Source organism: Silene latifolia, chromosome 5, assembly GCF_048544455.1.
Source record: "Silene latifolia isolate original U9 population chromosome 5, ASM4854445v1, whole genome shotgun sequence".
Taxonomy (NCBI): domain Eukaryota; kingdom Viridiplantae; phylum Streptophyta; class Magnoliopsida; order Caryophyllales; family Caryophyllaceae; genus Silene; species Silene latifolia.
The window spans coordinates 13,862,087-13,886,480 of NC_133530.1; the positions used below are offsets into that span (position 1 = coordinate 13,862,087).

General features: G+C 39.8%; 2 protein-coding genes and 1 long non-coding RNA gene across 3 annotated transcripts; all 3 read right to left on the reverse strand.

Annotated features, from left to right (window-relative positions):
* Positions 1-12,293: 12,293 nt before the first annotated feature.
* LOC141654863 (uncharacterized) lies at positions 12,294-12,710 on the reverse strand. The gene has a single exon (XM_074461977.1). The coding sequence runs from the start codon at positions 12,708-12,710 to the stop codon at positions 12,294-12,296; it is 417 nt and encodes a 138-aa protein (XP_074318078.1).
* Positions 12,711-13,353: 643 nt separating this feature from the next.
* Positions 13,354-13,992, reverse strand: LOC141654864 (uncharacterized). The gene has a single exon (XM_074461978.1). It carries the CDS (start codon positions 13,990-13,992, stop codon positions 13,354-13,356), a length of 639 nt encoding a protein of 212 aa, XP_074318079.1.
* Positions 13,993-23,100: 9,108 nt separating this feature from the next.
* On the reverse strand, positions 23,101-24,113 carry LOC141655919 (uncharacterized). The gene is made up of 2 exons (XR_012548242.1): positions 23,606-24,113; positions 23,101-23,478 (listed from the first exon to the last, which is right to left on the reverse strand). It is a non-coding gene; the product is annotated as an uncharacterized LOC141655919 (long non-coding RNA).
* Between the last annotated feature and the right edge of the window lie 281 nt (positions 24,114-24,394).

The following is a 24,394-nucleotide window of genomic DNA, read 5'->3' on the forward strand; positions in this document are numbered from 1 at the left end:
GATCTCCAGGAGCTTCTGTTCCTGTTCACCTGGTCGATCGACTGGGTGATGTAGTCGATCGACCATGTTCGCTGCTGTACCTATTTTCAATCATTCCCCTGCTGTGTTTGATCGTTTTGCGGAATTGAGGGAGTCTTCCCTCCACCTTATTTTCCATCTTATTTCTGATTTCTTCCATATTCTTAATTTTGCACATAATTACCACTTCAAAATTGTTTTTCTCGATTTTATGCGTGGTTTTGTTTGTTTTTCAGGTAATTTTTGGTAGCACTGCTAGCTACTGAAACCTCCTAGCTCACGCTGGTTTGGGGAGGTTTCCTTTTTCTGCGCTTAAAGTCTTGTGAGTTTCCAAGTCTTTACTTCATGTCTTATTTCATTTTACGCAAATTCCCATTTCTCTTTTCTTTCATTACATGATTTTGCACAATGGGGACATTGTGTGATTTGGTTTGGGAAAGGGTTTTGCGTCGCATTCATATGTTTTTATTGCATTTCTGTTTCACGCTTATTGCATTTCAGTTTTGCATTGTTTATTTCACTTTCATATAAATCAAAAATACCAAAAAATTGAAAAATTTCAAAAATTTCAGAAAAATTTCAGAAAAATGCACGTTTATTTTAGCATATAGGTCGAGTCGGAACGGTAGTAATTCCATGATGACATTGCATTTGCAGTTGTTTTTGCCTAAGCCTTGCTAATTGACATGTTATTAGTAGAATCATTTACATAGTCTACGAGTTTTTCGTTAAATTATTTGCTGAACTTGAGATTTGGCTTAGAATTTTGGCAAGCTACTTATATTTTCTGAGTTATTAGAGCCTATAACTGGTGTCATCTATGACCAGTTCATCTAGGAATGTGAGTAGTACTCCTTATGAGACATGTTACATAAATTTGCATAAATATGAACTTAATCTGCTTAATACCTGTATGCATTCGGTTTGTGGTTTGCTGACACATGTGGTAGAGGTTTCCCTTTATTCATTTTACCCATGAGCCTCTCACTGCCAAAAATAGCCTTTTTGTCCCATTACTACATCCTACATTTAGCCTGCCCTTGTCAGGCTAGTAGTTTATGTTCTTGGGATTGTTACTACGTTTTGGTAGCATATGCTCTTATTGAGATTTTGTTGGATAAAAAGAATGAAGGAGGAAAAAGAACTGAAAAAAAAAAAGAAAAAAAAAGAAAAAAAATGATTCGAAAAAGATAAAAAGAAACGCATGTGTACTGTAGAGGACGGTCGATCGACTGCCCATATTGGTCGATCGACTGGAGTCCGAGGAAAAAGTCAATTCGCATAATTCGAGGTTTTATTTCAAATGGCGATTTTTGCTCCCATGCTGCATTTGTATCTTAGGGGGAGTTGATTGGCTAATTATATTGGAGATTGTGAGTTTTGTGCTTGTACAGCACCGTTTCTGTTGATTATGAGCAAGAAGTTGGATATTGTTATATGGTTCCGTTATGGTACTAGCTTGATCACCTGTACCTCCACTTTCCCATAAGTGTTTTGCCTCTTCTTACCCATACTTCACATATCCATATTTACCTCGGCATGTGTCATGGTCATTTGTTGGTTGGAATGCATATGTACGGTCATAGAGATCACTTTCACATTATATTGCAGGCATGTTCTTATAGGTCGCAGTTAGGTGAGAGTCTTTACAAAATGAATTCTTTCTATCCTCTTATATATATTCACCTGTGCTTATGAGTGATTTGAGTGACCCGTGAGAGTCCGATTTGGTAAGTCTCTATAGTTGACAGTTCAGCAGTTTTTGAACGACTTCATAACTCGGTTGCATGATTCATATTGCTAATTGATTGTTGGTTATTGCATTAAAATGGTTTAGGCTTTACATGTTGCATTTCGCTCTGAGATTGAACTCGTTCCATTAGGTTTTAGGATCGAGTCTAGTTCTTGCTTGGGGACAAGCAAGGGTTTGGTTTGGGGAAGTTTGATGCGTGTCATTTATATGATGTTTTACACCCTATTTTACACGCATTTCAGAGCTCAATTATGTAGTTTATGCTACTATTTGCCCCATTTCGTCTACTTTCGTATTTTTATGTAATATTGCAGATTTATGCGGAAATGAGTAGAAATCAAGCTAAATCCGTCCCCGAGTACCTAGCATTGCATTTGACATGGATAAAGACTCGGGAAGCGAACTTGGTGCGCGTTTCAAGGCCTAAAAATAGCAAAAGCACGGGTGCGTACGAGTTTAACAAGCAAAGAAGCACTTCACGATATTGCAGCCTGCTTCAGATGGCAATATCTCGAGTTCTAGAGCTGATAATCTAGTGATTCCAATTGGAGGTGAAATCTTATCCTCTTAGCTTTCCAACGCTGCATAGAACGCCTGATTTGACCAAGGAACGAAGAAATGGCAGCTGTTTTAAGATCGGTGCGCGCTGCAGAATTCGTCAGAATGCACTCCTGTACAGCACCCTTGGTCGATCGACTGATGATGATGGTCGATCGACCAGAGCGCGATAATCAGCAGCTCCTGTACAATGCAAGTTGGTCGATCGACTGATGCTTATGGTCGATCGACTGAACAACGGGTCTGACGCAAAATAAAAGATCGAGAATTAAGAAGCCCATAGTTTTTAGGTTTCGGAAATAAGTGTGTTACGTATATTCCTATATAACGTAACTTAGGATTTCAGAATAGAGGAGGAGTTTTACATTCAGTTTTCGTCAGTTTTAGTTTATCAATAATTAGGGTTCAAGGATTATTTCGGATTGAATACAATTCGCTTTGATAATCGTCTTTTTTCTTTTCCTTCGCAATTCACACGGTACTCAGTTATTTTGTTAAGTTATTTTGCTTTCATTCATAGTTGTAGAATTGCTAGATCAGTTTCCCCAAAGCCGAATTATCATCTTATGTTAATTGTTTATCTTACCGTTTTAACCATGAATTCAGTAGGTTTATTAATCAATTTTATTTTCGTTATCATTCTTAGTATGAGTAGCTAAATTATTCGTGCTAGGATGTAGGGGAACTGTAGAATTAGGCGACATTAGAAAATAGTAGACTGAATCGCATGTCAGTCGATCGACCGCCATACCTGGTCGATCGACTGGCCACGTAGGGTTTTACCTTCGTTTTAATTGTTTTAATTCTTTATTCGACGAATCGAGTGCACACGACTAGTTGAATGTTTAGGATTTGACTGACCCGTTAGATCGAGAGATAGGGACAGTTGTTAGATCACCAATTAAAATGACTAAACTATGCTGAGATCGAAAGATAGGTAAAGTTTAGATTATTAGTCACTTTTCAGGACGAAAGTCAGTATTAGTGATATTAGGGACCTGTAGCGAGATCGAAAGATGATACCTGTGAGAGTGGACCGAGAGGACCTCTTATTTTCCCGCCTCACATGTGTTTGATTCAGACCGACTTAGTATGCTGCCGCCGAAACTATAGCGAACCGACCATCCTAGTACCCCTTCTTTATCTGTTTAATCCGTCTTTTTAGTTTATTGCCTTTATTTACTCTTAGCTATAGACCAATTCAACTCAACCCCTACACTCGTTACCTTAGACTAGAATTAGACAGCTAGAAATTACGTCTGCCTCCTTGTGGTTCGACCCTGTTACCACTAGCCTAGGTTAGTTTTAATAGGAATTATAAATCTTATTTTTGGTACTCACAACGACGGGTATCACTCAGGATTAATCATGTTGTCCTGAAACTTTTGTATAATCATTAACTTACTTACTCTTGATAGTATCATACATCTCGACGATTCCTTACTTTTATGTCACATAACTCCGGTCAACATTTTCCTAGTTTTACTCCCCTCATTCTTTTCTTTTACACTCGACAAAATCAATTAACCATTCAACTCCTTATCCCTTCTACCTAACTCTTTAGTGTTCCGGTAACTTTCTCATTGCTCCAACACCCACATCTCATTATTTCATATCGATATCATCTCACTCTTTCTTACCATAAAATATTCTCTTATTATGCCATTAATCACCCTTGCCACTAATCCATCCATAGAATCAACGTTTACTGTTTGACAATTGCATCTCCTTTGTACATCTCTAGAAATCAAAATTCCTTTCATTCCGTTAATTGCCCAAGGAAATCCCACAGTGGTTTCACCTCTTAATAAACCAAATCTCCCCAAACTCACTCACTGTCTACAAATCCACCTCGCAACATGTCTCCACAAAGTTCACTATATACCACTCTTCTCAACCCCTTTAAAACGAACTTTCACTATGTATATTCTTAACCCACACGACTCCTAACCATCCCCCTCCATGATTCTTTGCACATCTCAAGCTGCCACCATTTGTGTCCCTCATTTCAATCTTTTCATTCTCACGTTCCATAAACTCACATCATCCCTTGCCCACATTCATTTACTTTTACATTACTCAACATACAAACATATCGCTCATCTCATCTCACAAAACATGCTCTATGTCTCAATAAACCATACCAATCTTCCTTTTCTTTTTCCACTATCTATCACAACACATATAACTTATGTCCTCCCACTGAACTCCTACTGACCACAGGTGCCACTCACTTCACCATAAGATTGGGTAACTTACGTATCAAGACCAACATACATGTAAAACAATGCATAAAGAAGTAAAATAACATCTTTGAATTAAACATAATATGCAACGAAGTCAAAACATAAGCATATGACCCAAAACAGGGGTCACTAGACCGAGTACAGTCCACTCGATCGAGTAAGTGACTTACTCGATTGAGTAGGTGAAGATCGGAAGCACGTAAAACAAATTACCAGGGCCACTCGATCGAGTAACTGACGTACTCGATCGAGTTCCCCCCTACTCGATCGAGTGCCAAGGCTACTCGATCGAGTACCTACGCATTTCTCAGCACTGTCCAGTTTTTGTAAAACAGTCATAACTCACTCATTTCTTAGTCGTTTTGGGCGTGTGACCTATCGTTAGAATCGTAAAAGAACAAGCTATCACCTCCAATTGGAATCACATTAAAATCATTTATGCATCTCAAGTTATAACAGTTTAAAGACAACTTTGCTGTAATCAGACGACATAACTATTTGATTTTTACTTCCAAACAACTTAAACAACAACCAAGCAAACAAAACCAATCCAAAACTCATAACACTAGTATTCCTAATCATATGTTACTATTTTCAAAAGCCAAGCCACAACATTCATCATACACATAGATTATTTAACTCGTCAATCACGATTTACCCACATGCTTTTATTTTATAACTTTACGTACACAATAACATAATATACGACATAAAAACCCCTATTCACATGTTACTAACATTGCAACATTATACAATCCATTACCCACATAAACATGCTCCACACATGAATTTCATATTCTTATGCAATTACTTACTTAATCTCTTCCAACCAATTCATCCATTACAGCTACACACTTCTTACAACATATACACATGAACAATCGTGGACAAGTACATAAAATTATCATACAACTCTATGCAAACAAAATATACGTATACTACACAACATTTCTATTCACATGTTATTATTATGTCACATTATGAATCATTCATCATACTTTTCATTCCAACAACGGTTCTATATGCCTCACCAATCTTTCTTTCATATTCTCAACTTTCTACTCCAAACATCCAACAATTACACATACTTCATCACATCCACACACAAGCTAACAAACAACGCATACGACTTGACATATACCACCCATGTGACCGGTTCAAAATTGTAGGGCAAGTTCGCGACTTTAGGACGTCTCCCAAGCCTTTGCCTTAGCTCCTACAACCTTTACCCCGGGTTCATTTTAATTGACTCCCTATATTCATTAGATTTATTGGTTACAGGTTTCAGGATCGTCGCTCTGATACCATTTGTAACACCCCCATACTCCAAGTGCCTTAACAGGACCACTCAGGTATAAGGATGCTACCATCTCGGTTACCCGAGGCATGATATTCATAAGACAATAACGAAACAACTTTAAATAATATAACTTTAGTGAAAAGTACAACTGAAACCAAATCCTAAAATACGGGTACAAGTTCTCAAACCAACTACTGAGTTAACTGAAATGTTATAAAACTAATAAAACTACAGCGGAAGACTTCTATCGTCAGACGGTGGCACATCCCAGCTATCCCAGTACTCAACTCAAACCTTCTCAATTACTGCTCACCATCCCCGAATGGATCACCGCAGTTTTACAAAACAACAACCGGGGTCAGTACTAATCACACAACTTATATATATCAGAAGATAAATAAAGATGACTTAACCGTCACACATACACACAATCACACAAATCCCATCAATCTCAATCACCGATCGTCCTTTGGACCACCACGCGATGGGCGCAGCCGTTCCCACCTAAGCCCCGCTCATCATACCGAGCGATAACCCTGTCCATTAATGTGCACATCCCTCCTGTGGCGGGTTCCACAGGAGGCGAAACTAGGGCGTGAAGCCACTCCCGCAAGTGACTCCACTCAGCCGAGAACGCATCTCGAGAACCAGAGACAACAATCACAATCACAACCGTCACAATACAATTACGATATTAAACAATCAATCTCAACACATCAACAATCATCTCATTATGGGACTAATACTGAGTAGGAAATCCTACCTGGAAAACACAACAGTCAGACGGTATCAACAGCTGTATCAAAAAGCCTCTTCTACAAAACCTCCTCCTATCATACAAACATATAAACACTACCAAATCACAATCTACACAAAAACCCCCAAATCCCCATATTAGGGTTTAACCAACTTAAAGGAAAAACAGTAAAAAGGGTACATAGATCTTACCCTCGACGCAAGGATCTCGACGGTATAACAAACGATGAAAACTGACCTTCCAAACTCCGGGATTTGCTAACAATGCGATTAAGGTGATGAACGTACTTTGCTTTCTCTCTTGACAGTAATTTAGGTTTTGAAAAGTGTTTAGAATGATGACGGAAAATATTATATACCTTAATCGCATAATTAACAAAACCCGAGAAATAACTCCCCGTAAACCGGCTACTCGATCGAGTAGCTAAGGTACTCGATCGAGTGCCCCCTTACTCGATCGAGTATCATAGTTACTCGATCGAGTACCCAACAGGTCAGAAACTATTTTAAAACGCAACTCACCCTTACTCGACAGAGTAAGGCCTACTCGATAGAGTACCCAGAGACTTATAAATACGGAGTATTACAGTTATCAAGCCAAGCCTGGTGAGAGTCCTTGGATAGCCGTAAAGAACATCCTTATGTACTTGAGAAGGACTAAGGATTCGTTCTTAGTGTTTGGAGGAGAAACTGAGTTGCGTGTAAGAGGTTACACGGACGCAAGTTTCCGAACCGATCGGGATGACATGAAATCCCAATCCGGCTATGTGTTTATGCTAAATGGAGGAGGTGTTTGCTGGAAGAACTTCAAGCAAAGCGTTACTGCGGATTCTACAACAGAGGCTGAGTACCTTGCAGCGTCTGAGGCTGCGAAGGAAGCTGTTTGGATTAGGCAATTCATGGAGGGACTAGGAGTAGTCCATTCCGCCGAAGATCCGATCACTCTATATTGTGATAATAGTGGAGCTATTTTTCAAGCCAAAGAGCCGAAGTCTAGTAACAAATCTAGACACATTGAAAGGAAATACCATGTAATTAGAGATTATGTGGAAAGGAAGGAAATTGACATTTGTAAGGTTGGGACAGATGATAATATTGTTAATCCTTTAACCAAGCCTTTATCAAAGGCTAAGCATGATGGTCATGTCGTCACAATGGGATTGAGACGAGTACCAGATTTTCTTTAGATTATGGATATGTAAGAATTGGATAGTGTATCTCTTATTATATATATGATAATCGCATTCATTGTTTTTGTATTCATTTTTGAATCTTTTATTTAGTATGACTAAATTTTTAATACCTTGTTTATCTGAATAAGTTGTGGAAACAATGTTGAACAATATTCAAGTGAATAAGATGAACATTGTATTTTGTCCCTAGTCACTTAATGAGGTGACGTCTCGGAGTGACTAGATTGTAAGTCAATTGATGGTTGTTCAACACCATAAGGTCATACGTGATGACTAGTCGATTACATAGGCAGAGTGTGTGACACTTTGCCGGACAGTGACCATTTAGAGAGTCCCTAAGTTCTATTATAGACGCCTGGTCGTGGCAGGGATCTCTAAGACGTTCCTATGAGTCGATTCTTTTAACTGGAGACTATTATCCAAGTCAATGCAGTTTCTGAGTGACTTTGGTTTTTGTCCTAGGTCATGCCGTGAAAGGAGGCCAAAAGGACATCTTCTGAGTCATGATGAGCTGTATTGGGCAAAGATAGATAGGGCATACATGAATTGTCCACCCATGTTGGGTAACTATATCTCAAGGCCACTCGAGGATTTAATGACTACAATTGCGTGGCCACGCTCGGAAGTAATATGTGAGAGATTTTTCCGGTCAGGTAGTCATACTCCCGATCGAGAAAACCGCTCGCGATATGTTCATGTGCAAGTGCGACCTGAAAGACACCTTGCATTGAGTGGGAGATTAAAACGGACAAGAGAATTGGTAGCGCACACCTTGTGTCGGACAAGTGGAAGATTTTTGGAGTTAGTGTCCTCCACAATAGTGCATTTACATAATAAATCTCATTAAGGGAATATCATCAGATATTTAATTATTTGATCCTCGTCAGCTGATTAACGTAAATCTATAATGGTTGGCTGACTAGAGTTTGATGTTATTCTCGTGAGACGGCGGTGATCAACTGACCCCTTTCGGTCAAACCTATAGGAACGAACCCCAATTGATAACTAATTAATTGTATGAGATACAATTTATTTAGTCCCTTGATTTATAGACTAAGAAGTTAGTCGATTAATTTAGAGAGATTTCGAGTTGCGAACTCGAGGCACGACAGTTATTATTTAATTATGCGATAATTGAATAATAAATTTTGGGAGTCGGGTTTTAGTTAATTAATTGTGAATTCACTAAAATTGTACTAATTGATTAATGTGATTAATATTAGTACGTAAATAATATGTGTAGCGGTACATGTATATTTACGAAATGATTTGGACGAAATTAATTGGAAGCATTTAAACATGAAACGATGTTTAAATAAAATTTACACGTATTTGTGCGACAAATATAAGAACCAAAATGGACCCGTAAATGTGACATTGGACCATGTAAATGGAGTGTAGTGGATGATCATGATCATTACAGTTTTCTTATTTTTCTTCCATAATTGTCATGTAATCATTATGTGTGTCATAATGCATTGGACAAAAAAATAAGGAAAATCAATCTTTCACTCCACCTTACTCCACCCGCCACTTCCTCTACTTACACTTTATCTTTTGTTCATTTTTTACTTACTTCATTACTTCACTTTTACATGTGAACAAAACTTGGTCTATCTCTCTAAAATTATTATACATCATTTACTAAGAAGTTAGTAATCAAAAATATTATTACTAAGAGTGTTAGTAATATTTCAAATATTATCAAGGGTTAATTTTACAAGTATCTAGTTAATACTTGTAAGATTATTTTGGGTGTTGTTCTTGGGTGCAACTTGAAGGAGACTTTCTTTTTGAAGGTTTTTCAAGGAGAATCATCCATTTCTTTTTAGCTCAAGAACAAACTAGATAGGTGATATAGTTTGTGCCCATATTACCATAAAAATCTATGTAAGGAAATTGTTTTTCTTTAACTTTCATTTTTATGCTTTTATATTTGCATGCATGTTACATAGATCACTAAAATGATAAATTATGAGATAATTTAATTTTTATTAGAGAGTCTAATATGGATCTATGATCTTTCAGAATACTCGATCGAGTAGAGGATACTCGGCTGAGTATACTCAATACTCGACCGAGTATCCGGTCCGCGAGTGATATTTTAGCGGTTGATTTGGGAGTAATTAGAGGTTATATAACTTCGATAATCAGTTTCTAAACATTATTTTACAAAACCTAATCAAACGTACGACGCTCTAATCACTCCCAATCTCTCCTCTGTGTATGTGTGGACAATCTTAGCAATCGCATTCAATCCTTCATCCTTTCGTCGGTAAGTCTTTATTCCCATGTTTGTTGATGATTAATTCTAGGGTTTGCCTTTAATCATGAATTGGGGGAAATGGGGTTTTGCAGTTAGTTATTGGAATTATGTGATTGTTGTTGTAGGTGACGATGTGGTATTTGTTATGCATTTGTATGGTTGATTGCAGCGTAAGCGGATTGCGATAAGGTAGAGTTTCCCTACTCAGTTTCTGGCTAATTGATTTAAGATGCTTTGTTGTATTGTGTATATTGGTTGTTTGCTGATCATTGTCGGAGTGTTGGTGCGGTGGTGGTGTGGTGATTGTGATTGTGATTGTGATTGTGATTGTGTTGTGATGGTTGTGGTGGAGTCACTTGCGGGAGTGGCTTCACGCCCTAGTTCGCCCTCCGTGGAACCCGTTATGGGAGGGGATGTGCACATTAAGGGACAGGGTTATCGCTCGTTGATGAGCGCGACTTAGGTGGGGATTGGCTGCATGCGGTCCCCCACTGGTGGCGAGGGCTACCTGTTGCGATGGGTAGTCTGGCAGGGTTACACACTTCGGTGTGTAGTCCGATACTGTATGAGATCGTGAGACTGGGATTGGAGGATGATCAGCTGTTTGCTTTATGCACTTGTCTTATTTGAATTATGCAGTAACTGACCCCGTGTTTTTGTTTTGTAAAACCTGCGGTGATCCATTCGGGGATGGTGAGCAGATTATGACAGGTAATGCAGATGTTTAACTATGGGATAATCATGGGGAGTCATCACTTCGAGTTTAGCTTTCGCTGTTACAAGTTTAGCTGTCTTTGATTTCAGTTGTATTGAAGTCCTTACACTTTTAGTTTGAGTTGGTCTGAGATAATGTAATCGCTAACTCTTTATACTTTAATAAATGTTGTTTGGAATTTGTAACTTCGATATACTAACCTCGGGAAACCGAGATGGTAACAGCCTTTCATGCTAGGATAGTCCTTGGTAAGGTACCTTTGTATGAGGGGGTGCTACAGGATCACCTTGTCTGAGCCCTCTCATGCCAGTAAAATAGCCAAACATTTCTCCATGAAGAGACAAAGAGAAAGAGGCAGTAGTAACACACTGCATTACCAGACTTTGGAATTCAGGTGGGAACTTAAGCATTCTTAAAAGCTGCTCTACAAATTGCCATTTCATAGTATCATATGCCTTCTGCAAATCAATCTTGAGCAGGCATCTAGCTGAGGCATTAGGTCTTTCATAAAGTCTTATGAGGTCCTGACAGATCAAGATATTCTCCTGAATACTCCTATTCTGAATGAAGGCACCTTGGTTCTGATCTACAATATTGGACAACACTGCAGCAAGTCTAGCACATATGAGCTTGGATATAACTTTGTACACAACATTGCAACGAGCAATAGGCTGAAACTGGGTGACATTCTGAGGTCTATCAGATTTAGGTATAAGAGTGAGGGTTGTGGCATTAATTTGAGTTAGCAGTCTCCTCTGCAAAAAGAAGTCCTGGACTTCCCCAATCACATCTCCCCGTATCTCCCCCTACGCATCCTTGAAGAACTTACTGGTATAACCATCAGGTCCAGGGGACTTGATGTCTGGTATACTGAATAAATCATCTCTTAATTACCTCATTCCCACTGACAGGCCTCATCAGTTCTGCACAATCCTCGGGACTGTAGCTAGGTCCCTAAGCGATTATACTTCTGTGAACCTTGCCAGTGCTGTGATTGGTCCCAAGTAGTCCTTTATCGTATTCTAGAAAGGCACTTTGAATTTGGCCAGGTGTATCACAAACTCTGCCATGTGTATCTTCCACCCTGAAGACCTTGTTCCCATGTTTTCTCTGCCTAAGTAAGCCATGAAAAAAAGCACTATTTGAGTCCCCATCCTGTATCCACTTATGCTTGGCTTTTCGAGAAAGAAAATTGTCCCTTGCTGCAGCAAGGTCTTTCAACTGTGCAGCTGCATCAAACTCATCAGCTCTCAACTGCATATCAGAGGGGTCCCTTCCTAACTGGGCTTGTATTTCTTCCATCTGTTTCTGCTTGACATCGGCAACATTCTCAATATCACTGAATTTCTCCCTATTCAACTGTCTAAGGGCAGGCTCCAGCAGCTTCAACTTTTTCACTAGTTTGAACATAGGAGTCCCAACCACATTAACCTGCCAGTTACTTCTCATAATAGGAATAAACTCTTTAGAACCACCCCCCATGTTAAATTACTTGAAGCAACGCTTGCCCTGCATCTGTTTGGTGCTGCTCACTATGCAAGGAGTATGGTCATACATCCCCTCGGGAAGAAATTGAGCATATAAGTCATGTAGATGATCACACCAGTCTTTGTTTACCAGCACTCTATCCAACCTGCTATAAATCCTCTCCTCAGGCTTTTGTTTGTTATTCCAAGTGTAGAGAGCACCAGTTGCAGCAATGTCCATAACTCCACAATCAGCCACACAATCCCTAAAAGACTCCATCTCAAAAGAAGGTACATTGCCCCCAACCCTTTCAGTTGCAGACAAAACACAGTTAAAATCTCCTGCTATAGCCCATGGTCCTGCAATATTTCCTGCTAGCCTCCTCAAATGCCCCCAAAGGGGAGCTCTATCATTCACCCCATTGAAAGCATACACCATAGTTAAAAAGAATGTAGTCCTACTCACCAAAGATTCTACCTTCATGTGAATAAATAGAGCATTATATTCCAGGAACTGAACCCTAAAAGACTTAGGCTGCCATAAAATTCAAATTCTTCCCCCATTATGATATCCACTATTAGTAGAACTACACCAATTATTGAAATTATTTACAACCTTATGAAAAGCTTTACACATTATTTTAGTTTCGAATAAACCAAACAAACCAACACCTTTATTTTGTGAAAAGAAATTAATAGCTTTTTGTTTACCTTCTCTATTCATGCCTCTCACATTCCAAAATCCTAAACTATCCATTAGATAAATTAGGGGGATTAGCAATACCATTTTCAACAGCACCTTCCTTTCCAGGAGAATTGAGTACCTCCTTATACGAGTGAGCTCCAAAAGAGTCCCTACTATAACCATCCTTAGCTACTTCCAGTGAGTTGCCACCCCTTCTCAATATGACTAGTCTCTTGACTGGAGTATGTAGTACCCTTGATGGAGAACTCACAGGTTTACTGGGGATCACTTGCTCTGCCGGACTGAAAGTCTTAATCTTAGCAGGTTGCACAACTGGCCTCCAGACTTTCTTAACAACAGCCTTCTCTTTTATCATTTTGTCTCTCCTGCATTGCTCCTATTCATGCTCCATCCCCTGACACTTCTTGCACTTGATTGGTTTCCATTCATATTCAATTTCTATATGATCCACTATCCCTTGTTCATCCTTAAACGCAATTTCAGCTGGCAAATCCTGATCCACTACCAGCTCCACCATTACTCGTGCAAACCCTAACCTAGTTCTCTCCTCAGTTGCTGTATCACTCTTGACATATTTGCCTACAATGCCTACAATTTTTGGTAATCCCTTTCCCCAAAACTTTAGAGGCAACTTGTGCAATCTAATCCACGCAGGCACACATTTCACACCCTCTTTATTCATCTCCAGGTCCCATTCCCATGATTTAACAATCATAGGTTTATTGTCAAATAGATAGTGTCCAGACGCAAGGACCTTTTCCTTCATTTCCATCGTCTTAAACCTAACCAGAAAGATCCCATTAGGCATGAATGAGATCTTGTCAATGTTATACCTTGTCCATATTCGTCTAATGAAGCCTTCAACTACCTCCCATGGTGGATTGGCCCCTAAGATAAAACATACAACAGCCTGCTTCCAGTATTCTATCTCCTCTTCAACATCTCCCTGTTCTAACTGCAGCATCTCCTCAGTCCCTATTTCAGGAACATCCTCTTGGGTATTGATGCGTGTCATTTATATGATGTTTTACATCTCTTTTTACACGCATTTCAGAGCTCATTTGTGTACTATTTGCTGCTTTTCTCCCTATTTCCATCTACTTCCGTATTTTGTACTTTATTGCAGAAATGTGAAGAATTCGACGGGAAATCAAGCCAAATCTGTCCCCGAGTAAGCTGCATTGCAAATGACGTAAAGGAGTTGCTTAAGGAACGAGCTTGGTGCGCAATCCAAGGCCCGAAAGACAAGTCCACGAGTTAAAAGAAGTCAAGTAGCAGCTTAGCCAGTCGACCGACCAACCTAGTCAGTCGATCGACCAAGGCTCGGTTTCCAGAAGCTACTGTTGCTGAGGAGCAGTCGATCGACCAGCATCTTCAGTCGATCGACCAGCTTTCGATTCCAGACGGAATTAAAAGATTGAGAAACTCAAGGCCCGTGAAGTTTAGGTTTTAGGAAATAATTGTTGCGTTGGTTTCTATATAACGTAACCTAAGAACATCAGAATAGGGAATCAAGCTTTATATCAATTTTTACTTAAGATTTCATAAAGTAATACTTAGTTTTGTGCAAAGTTCAATAATTAGGGTTTGGGTTATTATTGAGCATCGGATCTTTCAGTTCCTAATCTTAATCTTCCTTTGAAATCTCGGTATTCCTCTGCCCTAATTCCTGTTCTTCTTTATTTTTGTTAGTATAGAATTGTTAGTTAATTCCCTAAGCCGTTTTATTGTTTATGTTTATTGTTCTCTTTGTCAATTCAAAGCATGAATTCTTTAGTCTTAATCTTTAATGTTGTTATAGTTTTCATCATTGCCATGAGTAGCTAAATAGCTTGTGCTAGGATGTAGGCGATTTATGGCTAGGCGGCATTAGATTAGACACGGCCTGAACCCGCGTGTCAGTCGATCGACTGACATTGTTGGTCGATCGACTGACCTTGTAAGGTTATCTTCGTTTTAATTGTTTTTAAACTTGTATTTAACAAATCGAATGCATGCGACCAGTTAGATACCTATTTTGTGACCGACCCATTAGACCGAAAGGTAGGGTAGGTTATGTGACAAATCAATTAACTCGACTAAACTGTGCTAAGATCGAAAGATAGGTATAGTTTGGACCATTAGTCACTTTTCAGACGGAAGTTAGTATTAGTGACATTAGGGACCTATAGTGAGATCGAGAGATGCTATTTGTTAGGAGTGGACCGAGAGGACCTCTTATTTCCCGCCTTACCGTGTTTAATTGGACCGACTTAGTTTTTGCCGCCAGGAAGCCGTAATGACCCGACCATCCTAGTACCTTTCTTTTATCTGTTTAATCCACATCTTTAGTTTATTTTCTTCTTATTGTTATTAGTTATAGACCAATTCAACCAACCCCCATAATAGTTACCTTTGACTGATCATAGAACAACTAAAATTTACAACTGCCTCCTTGTGGTTCGACCCTGTTGCCACTAGCCTAGGTTAGTCTTAATAGGAGATTATAAATTTTATCTTTGGTACTCACAACGACGGGTATCAAATTTTGGCGCCGTTGCCGGGGAGGCAATAGTCCTAATTTTAGTTGCTTTTATTTTCAGTCTTTCTCAGTTTAAGGGACTTTTGTTCCTTAAACTTTTCTTATATTCTTGTTGTAGTTTCATCTTATGCGCAGGTCACAGGGTGGAGAATTATTACCATTTGACTCTGAGATAGAGAAATCTTTGCGCGGGTTGAGACGAGCACGAAGGATATTGTCGACGAGGAAGAGCGAGTACTCTGTCAAGCTATCTCGAGCACGATCTGTTTGAGGAAGACCAACAGTCTTCACCCACCTCTTCGGCCGAAACAGTTACCTCTCCGAAATCTCGGTCATGGTCGAGGAAGCGAGTATAGCTAGTTTTTCCGAGCCGACAGTACCGCCGACTTGTACAAAGGGTTCGAATTACCGGAGAAGCCAGAAATTCGAACCAAAGCCGCTTACATTACTATGGTTGAGAGAAACCAGTTTGGGAGCTGCAAATGAAGATGCGGCTAAGCACATGGAGACCTTTATTGACTACTGCAGCGCCAGTCCCCCACCAGCTGGCGTGACCCAGGATCAAATCAAGGAGACCATGTTCATCTTTTCCCTTCGTGATGCCGCAAGGGAATGGTATAGGGATTTGGACAAGACCGTTCTGGAGATCACTGATTGGAATACATTGGCATTGGCGTTCTACAAGAAGTACTTCTCCGCTTCAAGGACGATCGCTATTAGAGCTCAAATCACGGGCTTTAAACAAGGGCCGGATGAGAATTTCCACGAGGCATGGGTCCGATTCAAGAAGTTGGTGCGGACCATACCGCACCATGGGATTGCAAAGTGGAGTTTGTGCAATCATTTCTACAATGGGTTGTACGACGATCAGAGGGCCATTTTGGATCTTTTGCCAATGGGAGATTCATTTGAAAATTTGGGAGCAACCAAAGGGTGGAAAATCATTGATGATCTCGCTACCCACAAGGCCGAGTATGGGAATTCGAGAGGGAACCAGAGGAGAGCTGCTGAATCTTCCTCTGTTCTTTGCACTTGAGGCTCTTACTGCAAGATTTGACAAGTATGAGCTAGGAGGAGTCTCTAAGGGTGGGATATACCAAGTCAATCTTTGTGTGACGGTCCCTTCGTCTCGTGAAAGGTGTGGAGTTGAGGGCCATGTCTCAAAAAATTGCCCTAGTCCATTTGAATCTTGCACTGCCTTCCAACACTATAGGCAGACAAACACCTACTTTGAGCCAAGCCACCCGAATTTGAGTTGGAGAAGCCAAAATGTCCAAAATCCAACCCAACATCCGCCACAAAGGCCCGTATGTTCCGCCTCATCAAAAGCAACAATGCGATGCATTTAAGCCTCCTTATGTGCCGCAAAGCAAAGAAACAACAATCACAAAATTTCGAGTTTTCGAGCTTAAGAATCATTTGCTAAAGGAGTCCCAAGCAAGAGAGGCCGGGATGAAGTTACTTGAGAGCCAAATTGCTCAACTAGCTAGTAAAAGTAACACTCGAGCTCCCGGACACCTACCCACTCAACCCGAACAAAAGGAGACCCTAAATGCCATCACCTTGAGGAGCGGGTCCACCCTTGACGGTCCTGCCATGGTTGAGGATGCTGTCGAGAAAGATGAGCCAGAAACAAGCCAAGAGAAAGCATCAAACAATTCAAAGAAAAAGACGTCAGAGGGAAAATCGATCGATCGATATACCTAGTCGATCGATCGATTTACGGGTTCAGGAGCTTCGAACTGTGCATTCGATCGATCGCCGAGGAGGGTGGTCGATCGACCAATATCACTGCTGATGCTGAAGATTTTCGTCCTTTAATGCCAACTAATCTACGAGACCACTTGTTTCGGGGTACCACCGTCCCGAAAGTTTTAGGGGCAGACCCGAATGCTGATGGGTCGATCCGGCTCAAGTTCGATCCAATGACGGTCAATGGGTCTCATTTGAGACGGTCGGAGGAGGGATCTAGCTTCAACAAAGAAAAGGTAACGGACTTCCAGCCAAAGTCCAAGGGCGCCGCGCGCGAATTAGAGGAGAGGGCTAAGGTGCTCCTTATGACCCCATATCCGGAGAGACTCGTGCCAACCAAGGAACAGGTATCTTTCAGTAAGTTTGAGAAAGTTATCCGTAGTCTGAATGTGCAAGTCCCCTTCCTTGAGCTAGTTAACCAAGTACCCGCTTACACCAAATTTATGAAACAACTGTTGTCTAAAAAGCGGTCACTTGAAACAGTGCACACTGTCGCACTCACCAAGGAGTCTTGTTCCTATCTGTCTCACTCGCGCCCTTAAGTTAGAAGACCCGGCAGTTTTCCGTCCCTTGTAGCATAGGTACCTTTTCTATCGAAAAGGCTTTATGTGATTTGGGAGCTAGCATAAGTGTCATGCCCTTGAGTCTAGCTAGGAAGCTTAAAGCGACAGGTTTGCTATTACCGAGATGACGATCCGGATGGTGACCGATCTGCGGTCGAGCCCATAGGAGTCCTAGAGGATATACCCGTCCAGATAGGGAAGTTTTTCTTCCCTGTCGACTTTGTTGTCCTTGACATGCCTGAGGATGACCATAGTCCCATCATTTTGGGAAGGCCATTTTTGCACACTGCTGGTGCGGTCATCGATGTCGGTCTAGGTACCTTGACCTTCAAAGTAGGAAAGCACTCTATTATTTTTGCCCAGCCGGCTAAGAAAAAGGATCCCATGTGGCCCGTCACTTGTAATACGGTCTCTGAAAAGAGATCGTACTTTGTACTTTCCGACATGCCTATTACTCTTGTTTGTATTAACCCCTCCGCCCGGATTGGGAGCAATATGGAGGAAGAATCTGTGTTTTAAATAATGCAGGAGCTGGTTTAGGGAAGGGAGTACTACAAGTTGCGCCAGCTGTAAAGCAGCCGATCATTCAAAGAGGAGGCCTAGGATGCTTAAGCTATGGGACTGATGAAGAAGTAGAGGATGAGCCGGCCAAGGTGAGATGGGCTGATTTGGACTCCGATGATTACGAGGGAGTCCTTGATTGGGAAGATGACGACGCCGATCATTTGAATTCTCCGTCTGTCAAGCCGGGAAGGGTGCAACCGATAAGATGAGCACCATTGAGGCTACCTCTAGTAGCCGAAGCCGAAAGTGGGCCATACCGTGGTCCTTTTTGATCAACTATTAGTTGATCGAGTTCGTTATAAACTTCATTTTATTGCTTTCGAACTATTTTCTATTGCTTTTGTGTGCGCAAAAACTTCGCTTTTATTTTGTTTGCTTAGGATTTTTAAGTACTTTAGACTTCGTTCTGGGTTTTTGCGCAATTTTGGCGCGTACTATTGTGCATTTGCAGGTATTTAGAGCTTATTAGCTCAAATCATTGAGCAATTACGAAGAAATAAGACACTGCAATGATGTTTTTGATCGATCGACTGGTATCATTGGTCGATCGGCGAGTTGCGGGTTACAGGAGCTCTTGTTCACGACCATCAGTCGATCGATCGCCTCTTTAGGTCGATCGGCTGCTGCTCTTTGCTATATTCTTTCACGACCTCTCCCCTGCTGTGTTTGGTCGATATGCGGATCTAAGGGAGTCTTCTACTCCACTTCATTTTCCGTCGCATTATCTATTTCTTCTTTTGTCTCATTTATGCACAATTTTTACGTTTCAAAATTGTTTTCTTCGGTCTTACGCGTGGTAATTTATGTCTTTCAGGCACACTTATCGGCACTGCTGCTCTTGAAACCTCCTAGCTCACGCTATTTGGTTTGGGAGGTTTCTTTTCTGCGCTTAAAGTCTTGTGAGTTCCCAAGTCTTTACCTTATGTCATTGTGTTTTATTTCCCTTTTCTCGCAAATTCCCGTTTTCCATTTTTCTTCATTACATGATTTTGCACAATGGGGACATTGTGCGATTTGGTTTGGGGAAGGGTTTTGCGTCGCATTTCATTTGCTTGCATTCACGTTTACTTTCTTACCTTGCATCGTTTATTTCATTTCTTATATATACAAGAAAATCTAAAAAAAAAAAAAAAAAAAAATTTCAAAAAAAATTCCCATAAAATGCATGTTTATTTTAGCATATAGGTCGAGTCGGAACGGTAGTATTTCAAGGATGATTTTGCATTTGCACCTGTTTTGCCTAAAGCCTTGCTAATTAACATGTTATTAGTAGAATCGTAAATGCATATCTACGAGTTTTCGTTGAACTATTTGCTGAACTTTGGACTTGACTTTAAAAATTGGCAAGCTACATCATATTTCTGAGGTTTAGAGCTTATAACCGGTGTCATTCATGACCGGTTTATTTAGGAATGTGAGTAGTACTCCTTATGAGACATGTTTCCTTAAATTTGCATGAATATGAACTTGATCTACTTAATACCTGTATGCATTCGGGTTGTGGTTTGTCGACACATGTGGTAGAGGTTTCCTTTTCTCATTTTTGCCCATAAGCTCCACACTGCCAAAAATATCCTTTTTGTCCCATTTACTACATCCTACATATAGCCTACCTCTGTCAAGCTAGTAGTCTGGTTTCTGGGATTGTTACTCATTTTTGGTGGCATTTGCTCTTTTGAGATGAAGTTGGGAAGATGAAAAGAAAGAAAGAAAGAAAGAAAAAAAAAAGATGAAAAAATGATTCGAAAAAACAAAAAGAGTTCCGTACTGTTCAAGGAGGTCGATCGACTGCCCAATATGGTCGATCGACTGATGTCCGTGAAAGAAAAAGAAAAAAAAATCAATTCGCATGATTTAATCCTTATCCTTTGGCGATTTTTTCTCCCATGTTTCATTTATATCCTATGGGGAGTTTTATTGATTTGATGGTTGGAGATTGTGAGTTTTGTGCTCGTTATAGCACCGTTTCGTTTGTTATTGAGCAAGAAGTTGGATGTTGTCACTTGGTTCCGTTTTGGTACTAGCTTGATCACCTGTACCTCCACTTCACCATAAAATGTTTTGCCTCTTCTTACCCATACCTCACATTTCCATATATATACCTCGGCATGTGTCTTTGGTCATCTGTTGGTTGGAATGCATATGTACGGTCGTAGAGATCATTTTCATATTTTATTGCTGGCATGTTTTCATAGGTCGTAGTTAGGTGAGAGTCACTACAAAATTAATTCTTCCTATCTTACAAATATATCACCTGTGCTTAATTGAGTGATTTGAGCGACCCGTGAGAGTCCAATTTGATAAGTCCCTATAGTCGACAGTTCAAATAGATTTTTTGACGACTTTATAATTCGTTTGCATGATTCACATTTCTAATCGATTGTTGGTTATGCATTAAATTGGTTTAGGCTTTACGAGTTGTCAATTCACTCACGAGATTGAACTCGTTCCATTAGGTCATTAGATCGAGTCTAGTTCTTGCTTGGGGACAAGCAAGGTTTGGTTTGGGGAGATTTGATGCGTGTCATTTATATGATGTTTTACATCTCTTTTTACACGCATTTCAGAGCTCATTTGTGTACTATTTGCTGCTTTTCTCCCTATTTCCATCTACTTCCGTATTTTGTACTTTATTGCAGAAATGTGAAGAATTCGACGGGAAATCAAGCCAAATCTGTCCCCGAGTAAGCTGCATTGCAAATGACGTAAAGGAGTTGCTTAAGGAACGAGCTTGGTGCGCAATCCAAGGCCCGAAAGACAAGTCCACGAGTTAAAAGAAGTCAAGTAGCAGCTTAGCCGGTCGATCGACCGACCAACCTAGTCGATCGATCGACCAAGGCTCGGTTTCGAAGCGTTATTCTTGAGGAGCGATCGATCGACCAAAGCATCTTGATCGATCGACGACTTTCGATTCCAGACGGAATTAAAAGATTGAGAAACTCAAGGCCCGTGAAGTTTAGGTTTTAGGAAATAATTGTTGCGTTGGTTTCTATATAACGTAACCTAAGAACATCAGAATAGGGAATCAAGCTTTATATCAATTTTTACTTAAGTTTTCATAAAGTAATACTTAGTTTTGTGCAAAGTTCAATAATTAGGGTTTGGGTTATTATTGAGCATCGGATCTTTCAGTTCCTAATCTTAATCTTCCTTTGAAATCTCGGTATTCCTCTGCCCTAATTCCTGTTCTTCTTTATTTTCGTTAGTATAGAATTGTTAGTTAATTCCCTAAGCCGTTTTATTGTTTATGTTTATTGTTCTCTTTGTCAATTCAAAGCATGAATTCTTTAGTCTTAATCTTTAATGTTGTTATAGTTTTCATCATTGCCATGAGTAGCTAAATAGCTTGTGCTAGGATGTAGGCGATTTATGGCTAGGCGGCATTAGATTAGACACGGCCTGAACCCGCGTGTCAGTCGATCGACTGACATTGTTGGTCGATCGACTGACCTTGTAAGGTTATCTTCGTTTTAATTGTTTTTAAACTTGTATTTAACAAATCGAATGCATGCGACCAGTTAGATACCTATTTTGTGACCGACCCATTAGACCGAAAGGTAGGGTAGGTTATGTGACCGTCAATTAACTCGACTAAACTGTGCTAAGATCGAAAGATAGGTATAGTTTGGACCATTAGTCACTTTTCAGGACGGAAGTTAGTATTAGTGACATTAGGGACCTATAGTGAGATCGAGAGATGCTATTTGTTAGGAGTGGACCGAGAGGACCTCTTATTTCCCGCCTTACCGTGTTTAATTGACCGACTTAGTTTCTTTGCCATAGGAAGCCATTTGTAATGACCCGACCATCCTAGTACCTTTCTTTTATCTGTTTAATCCACATCTTTAGTTTATTTTCTTCTTATTGTTATTAGTTATAGACCAATTCAACCAACCCCCATAATAGTTACCTTTGACTGATCATAGAACAACTAAAATTTACAACTGCCTCCTTGTGGTTCGACCCTGTTGCCACTAGCCTAGGTTAGTCTTAATAGGAGATTATAAATTTTATCTTTGGTACTCACAACGACGGGTATCAGGTATCATTGCCCTATTCTGCTTCCTCCTTCCCTTCCTCATTCTCACTTTCACTGATATCCTCATCTTCTGATTCATTACCTGTCTCCACTACCAACTCTGGTATGCCTACTACCTCATGAATATTCCTTGTTTTTCCTTCATTTTCAACATTAGGACCAGTTCGTATACTTTTAGGGCTTGCTGAAACCATACTTTCCTCACCATTTTCCTCCAAACTCTCCACCTCATTCGTAGCAGGGATGCTCCTCCCTCGCAACGTCATCTCTCTTTGTCTCTGCTGAATTGACTTTCTGGCCATGGGCCAGAAATCAACGGCGGCACATACTCTATGCGTGCATGGAAATCGCTCTCTAGGGTTTTTTTTATTCGAATTTCTTTTTAGTTACACACTTAATCGGGTTTGTCCTATTTCAAGTGGGTGATTAAGTCGGGTCAATAGTCGAACAAGCAAGTTTTGGGTCATAGTTTAGGGGTTAATGATTTTCCTCAACGTTCACTATAATTTTTAATTCAAATGTTTTACCTTAAATTAGTGCAACTTAAAAACAATTAACGAGAAAACTCATATCTACGCGTACTTTTAGAAAAAACAAAACTTCTTCAGTACTTGTCAATTTGTAACATCCCGGCCCAAACCTGAGTCAAGAGTGGTCACTTACAGTACCTCGCAAATATGTAAATGTAAATAAACAACAATGAAGTTCATTATCATAATTATTACTCCATTTTGTGATTTATTTAACCTTCTTAATAGGTAATAGTATTAGCAACCAGTGTACATGCACTGGTAGCTAACATGAAAGCATAAATTACACGGTAATTTTTCGACCTTTATTATTACAATACTTTATATATATGGACAACTATGGGTTCATGACTTTAAAGTCGGCGATAAGAGTAGCAATCTCTGGGACTGCGTCACTGATGTTGCCGTCAGCACGTGTCTTGGTAGCCGCATCGGTGGAAGTATCAAAAGTTAACGAAGTGTCCAACTTTTGCTGAATTTGATCAAAGGTCAGATTGGCAATGACTTGCTTTGGACCACATACAACATATACCTGCATTTAAACAAAGCAAAAAAAAATAAGAATCGAGGAAAATAAACTGCAACCTGATAAAATGATTAATGAGCGTATCATCACCCAATATAAATATGTGCGTGCTTTTAAAATAATTCATATTTACCCTATTAGGAATCTGGGCTGTGTTATCTGCAGGTGCATGTCATGCCAAAACCCAAGAACAGTCCGTGCCTGATGCATTTTTCCCATTATACACCACTGCGGCTTTGGAACCAAAAAAGTTTCCCTTCAAGTGGGTAAATATGGAACTGCTATTGGGAAAAATTATGGCCGGAAAAGTGCCAAGCGGAGCGCCTGACCAGTTATGAGATCTAGCTAAGGTCATAGCAAAATGGGTCTGGTTATTCATGGTAGCTTGGGTACCATTTTGTGGTTGCTTGACTGTCTTCTCGCAAACCGTGACATTTTCTTCTTGCATCGTAGCCATATCGAGCTTTAATGGTACATATTACACAAGTATAAGAAATTTAAATCCCTTAGTTTCATTCAAAACGGCGAAAGTAGTAAAAAAATCAAATAAAATGTAATTTATTTAATAAATAACAAGCACACTACTAATTAGTTTTCTGCACCAAAAGTCTTCTTATCTTGAATATTTGAAGATGTTAATGATTTCAACGTTGCGTCTTGCTTGCCCCAACCATACTACCACCTAAGTTATTTATATAGTGCAAAACATCTATGCGCAATAACGGATATAAAAAAGTAGATTCAATATTCTAATTTACACCATAACGTAAGAATTTTCTATCACCTCCTTTAAAACAAGAATCATATTCTTCATTTCTTTTCTTTATCTAAATTAAAGAGACTACCTTATGATAATCGTAAAAAAATCGGGACTCAAGTTAAATAGCTAACAGTTATTTTCCACATACTTTTGTAAGTACGG

What these genes read in the sequence shown, in the direction of transcription:
- LOC141654863 (XM_074461977.1), bottom strand. Translation starts at nt 12,710, where the DNA reads ATGGTGTATGCTTTCAATGGGGTGAATGATAGAGCTCCCCTTTGGGGG.
- LOC141654864 (XM_074461978.1), bottom strand. Translation starts at nt 13,992, where the DNA reads ATGACACGCATCAATACCCAAGAGGATGTTCCTGAAATAGGGACTGAG.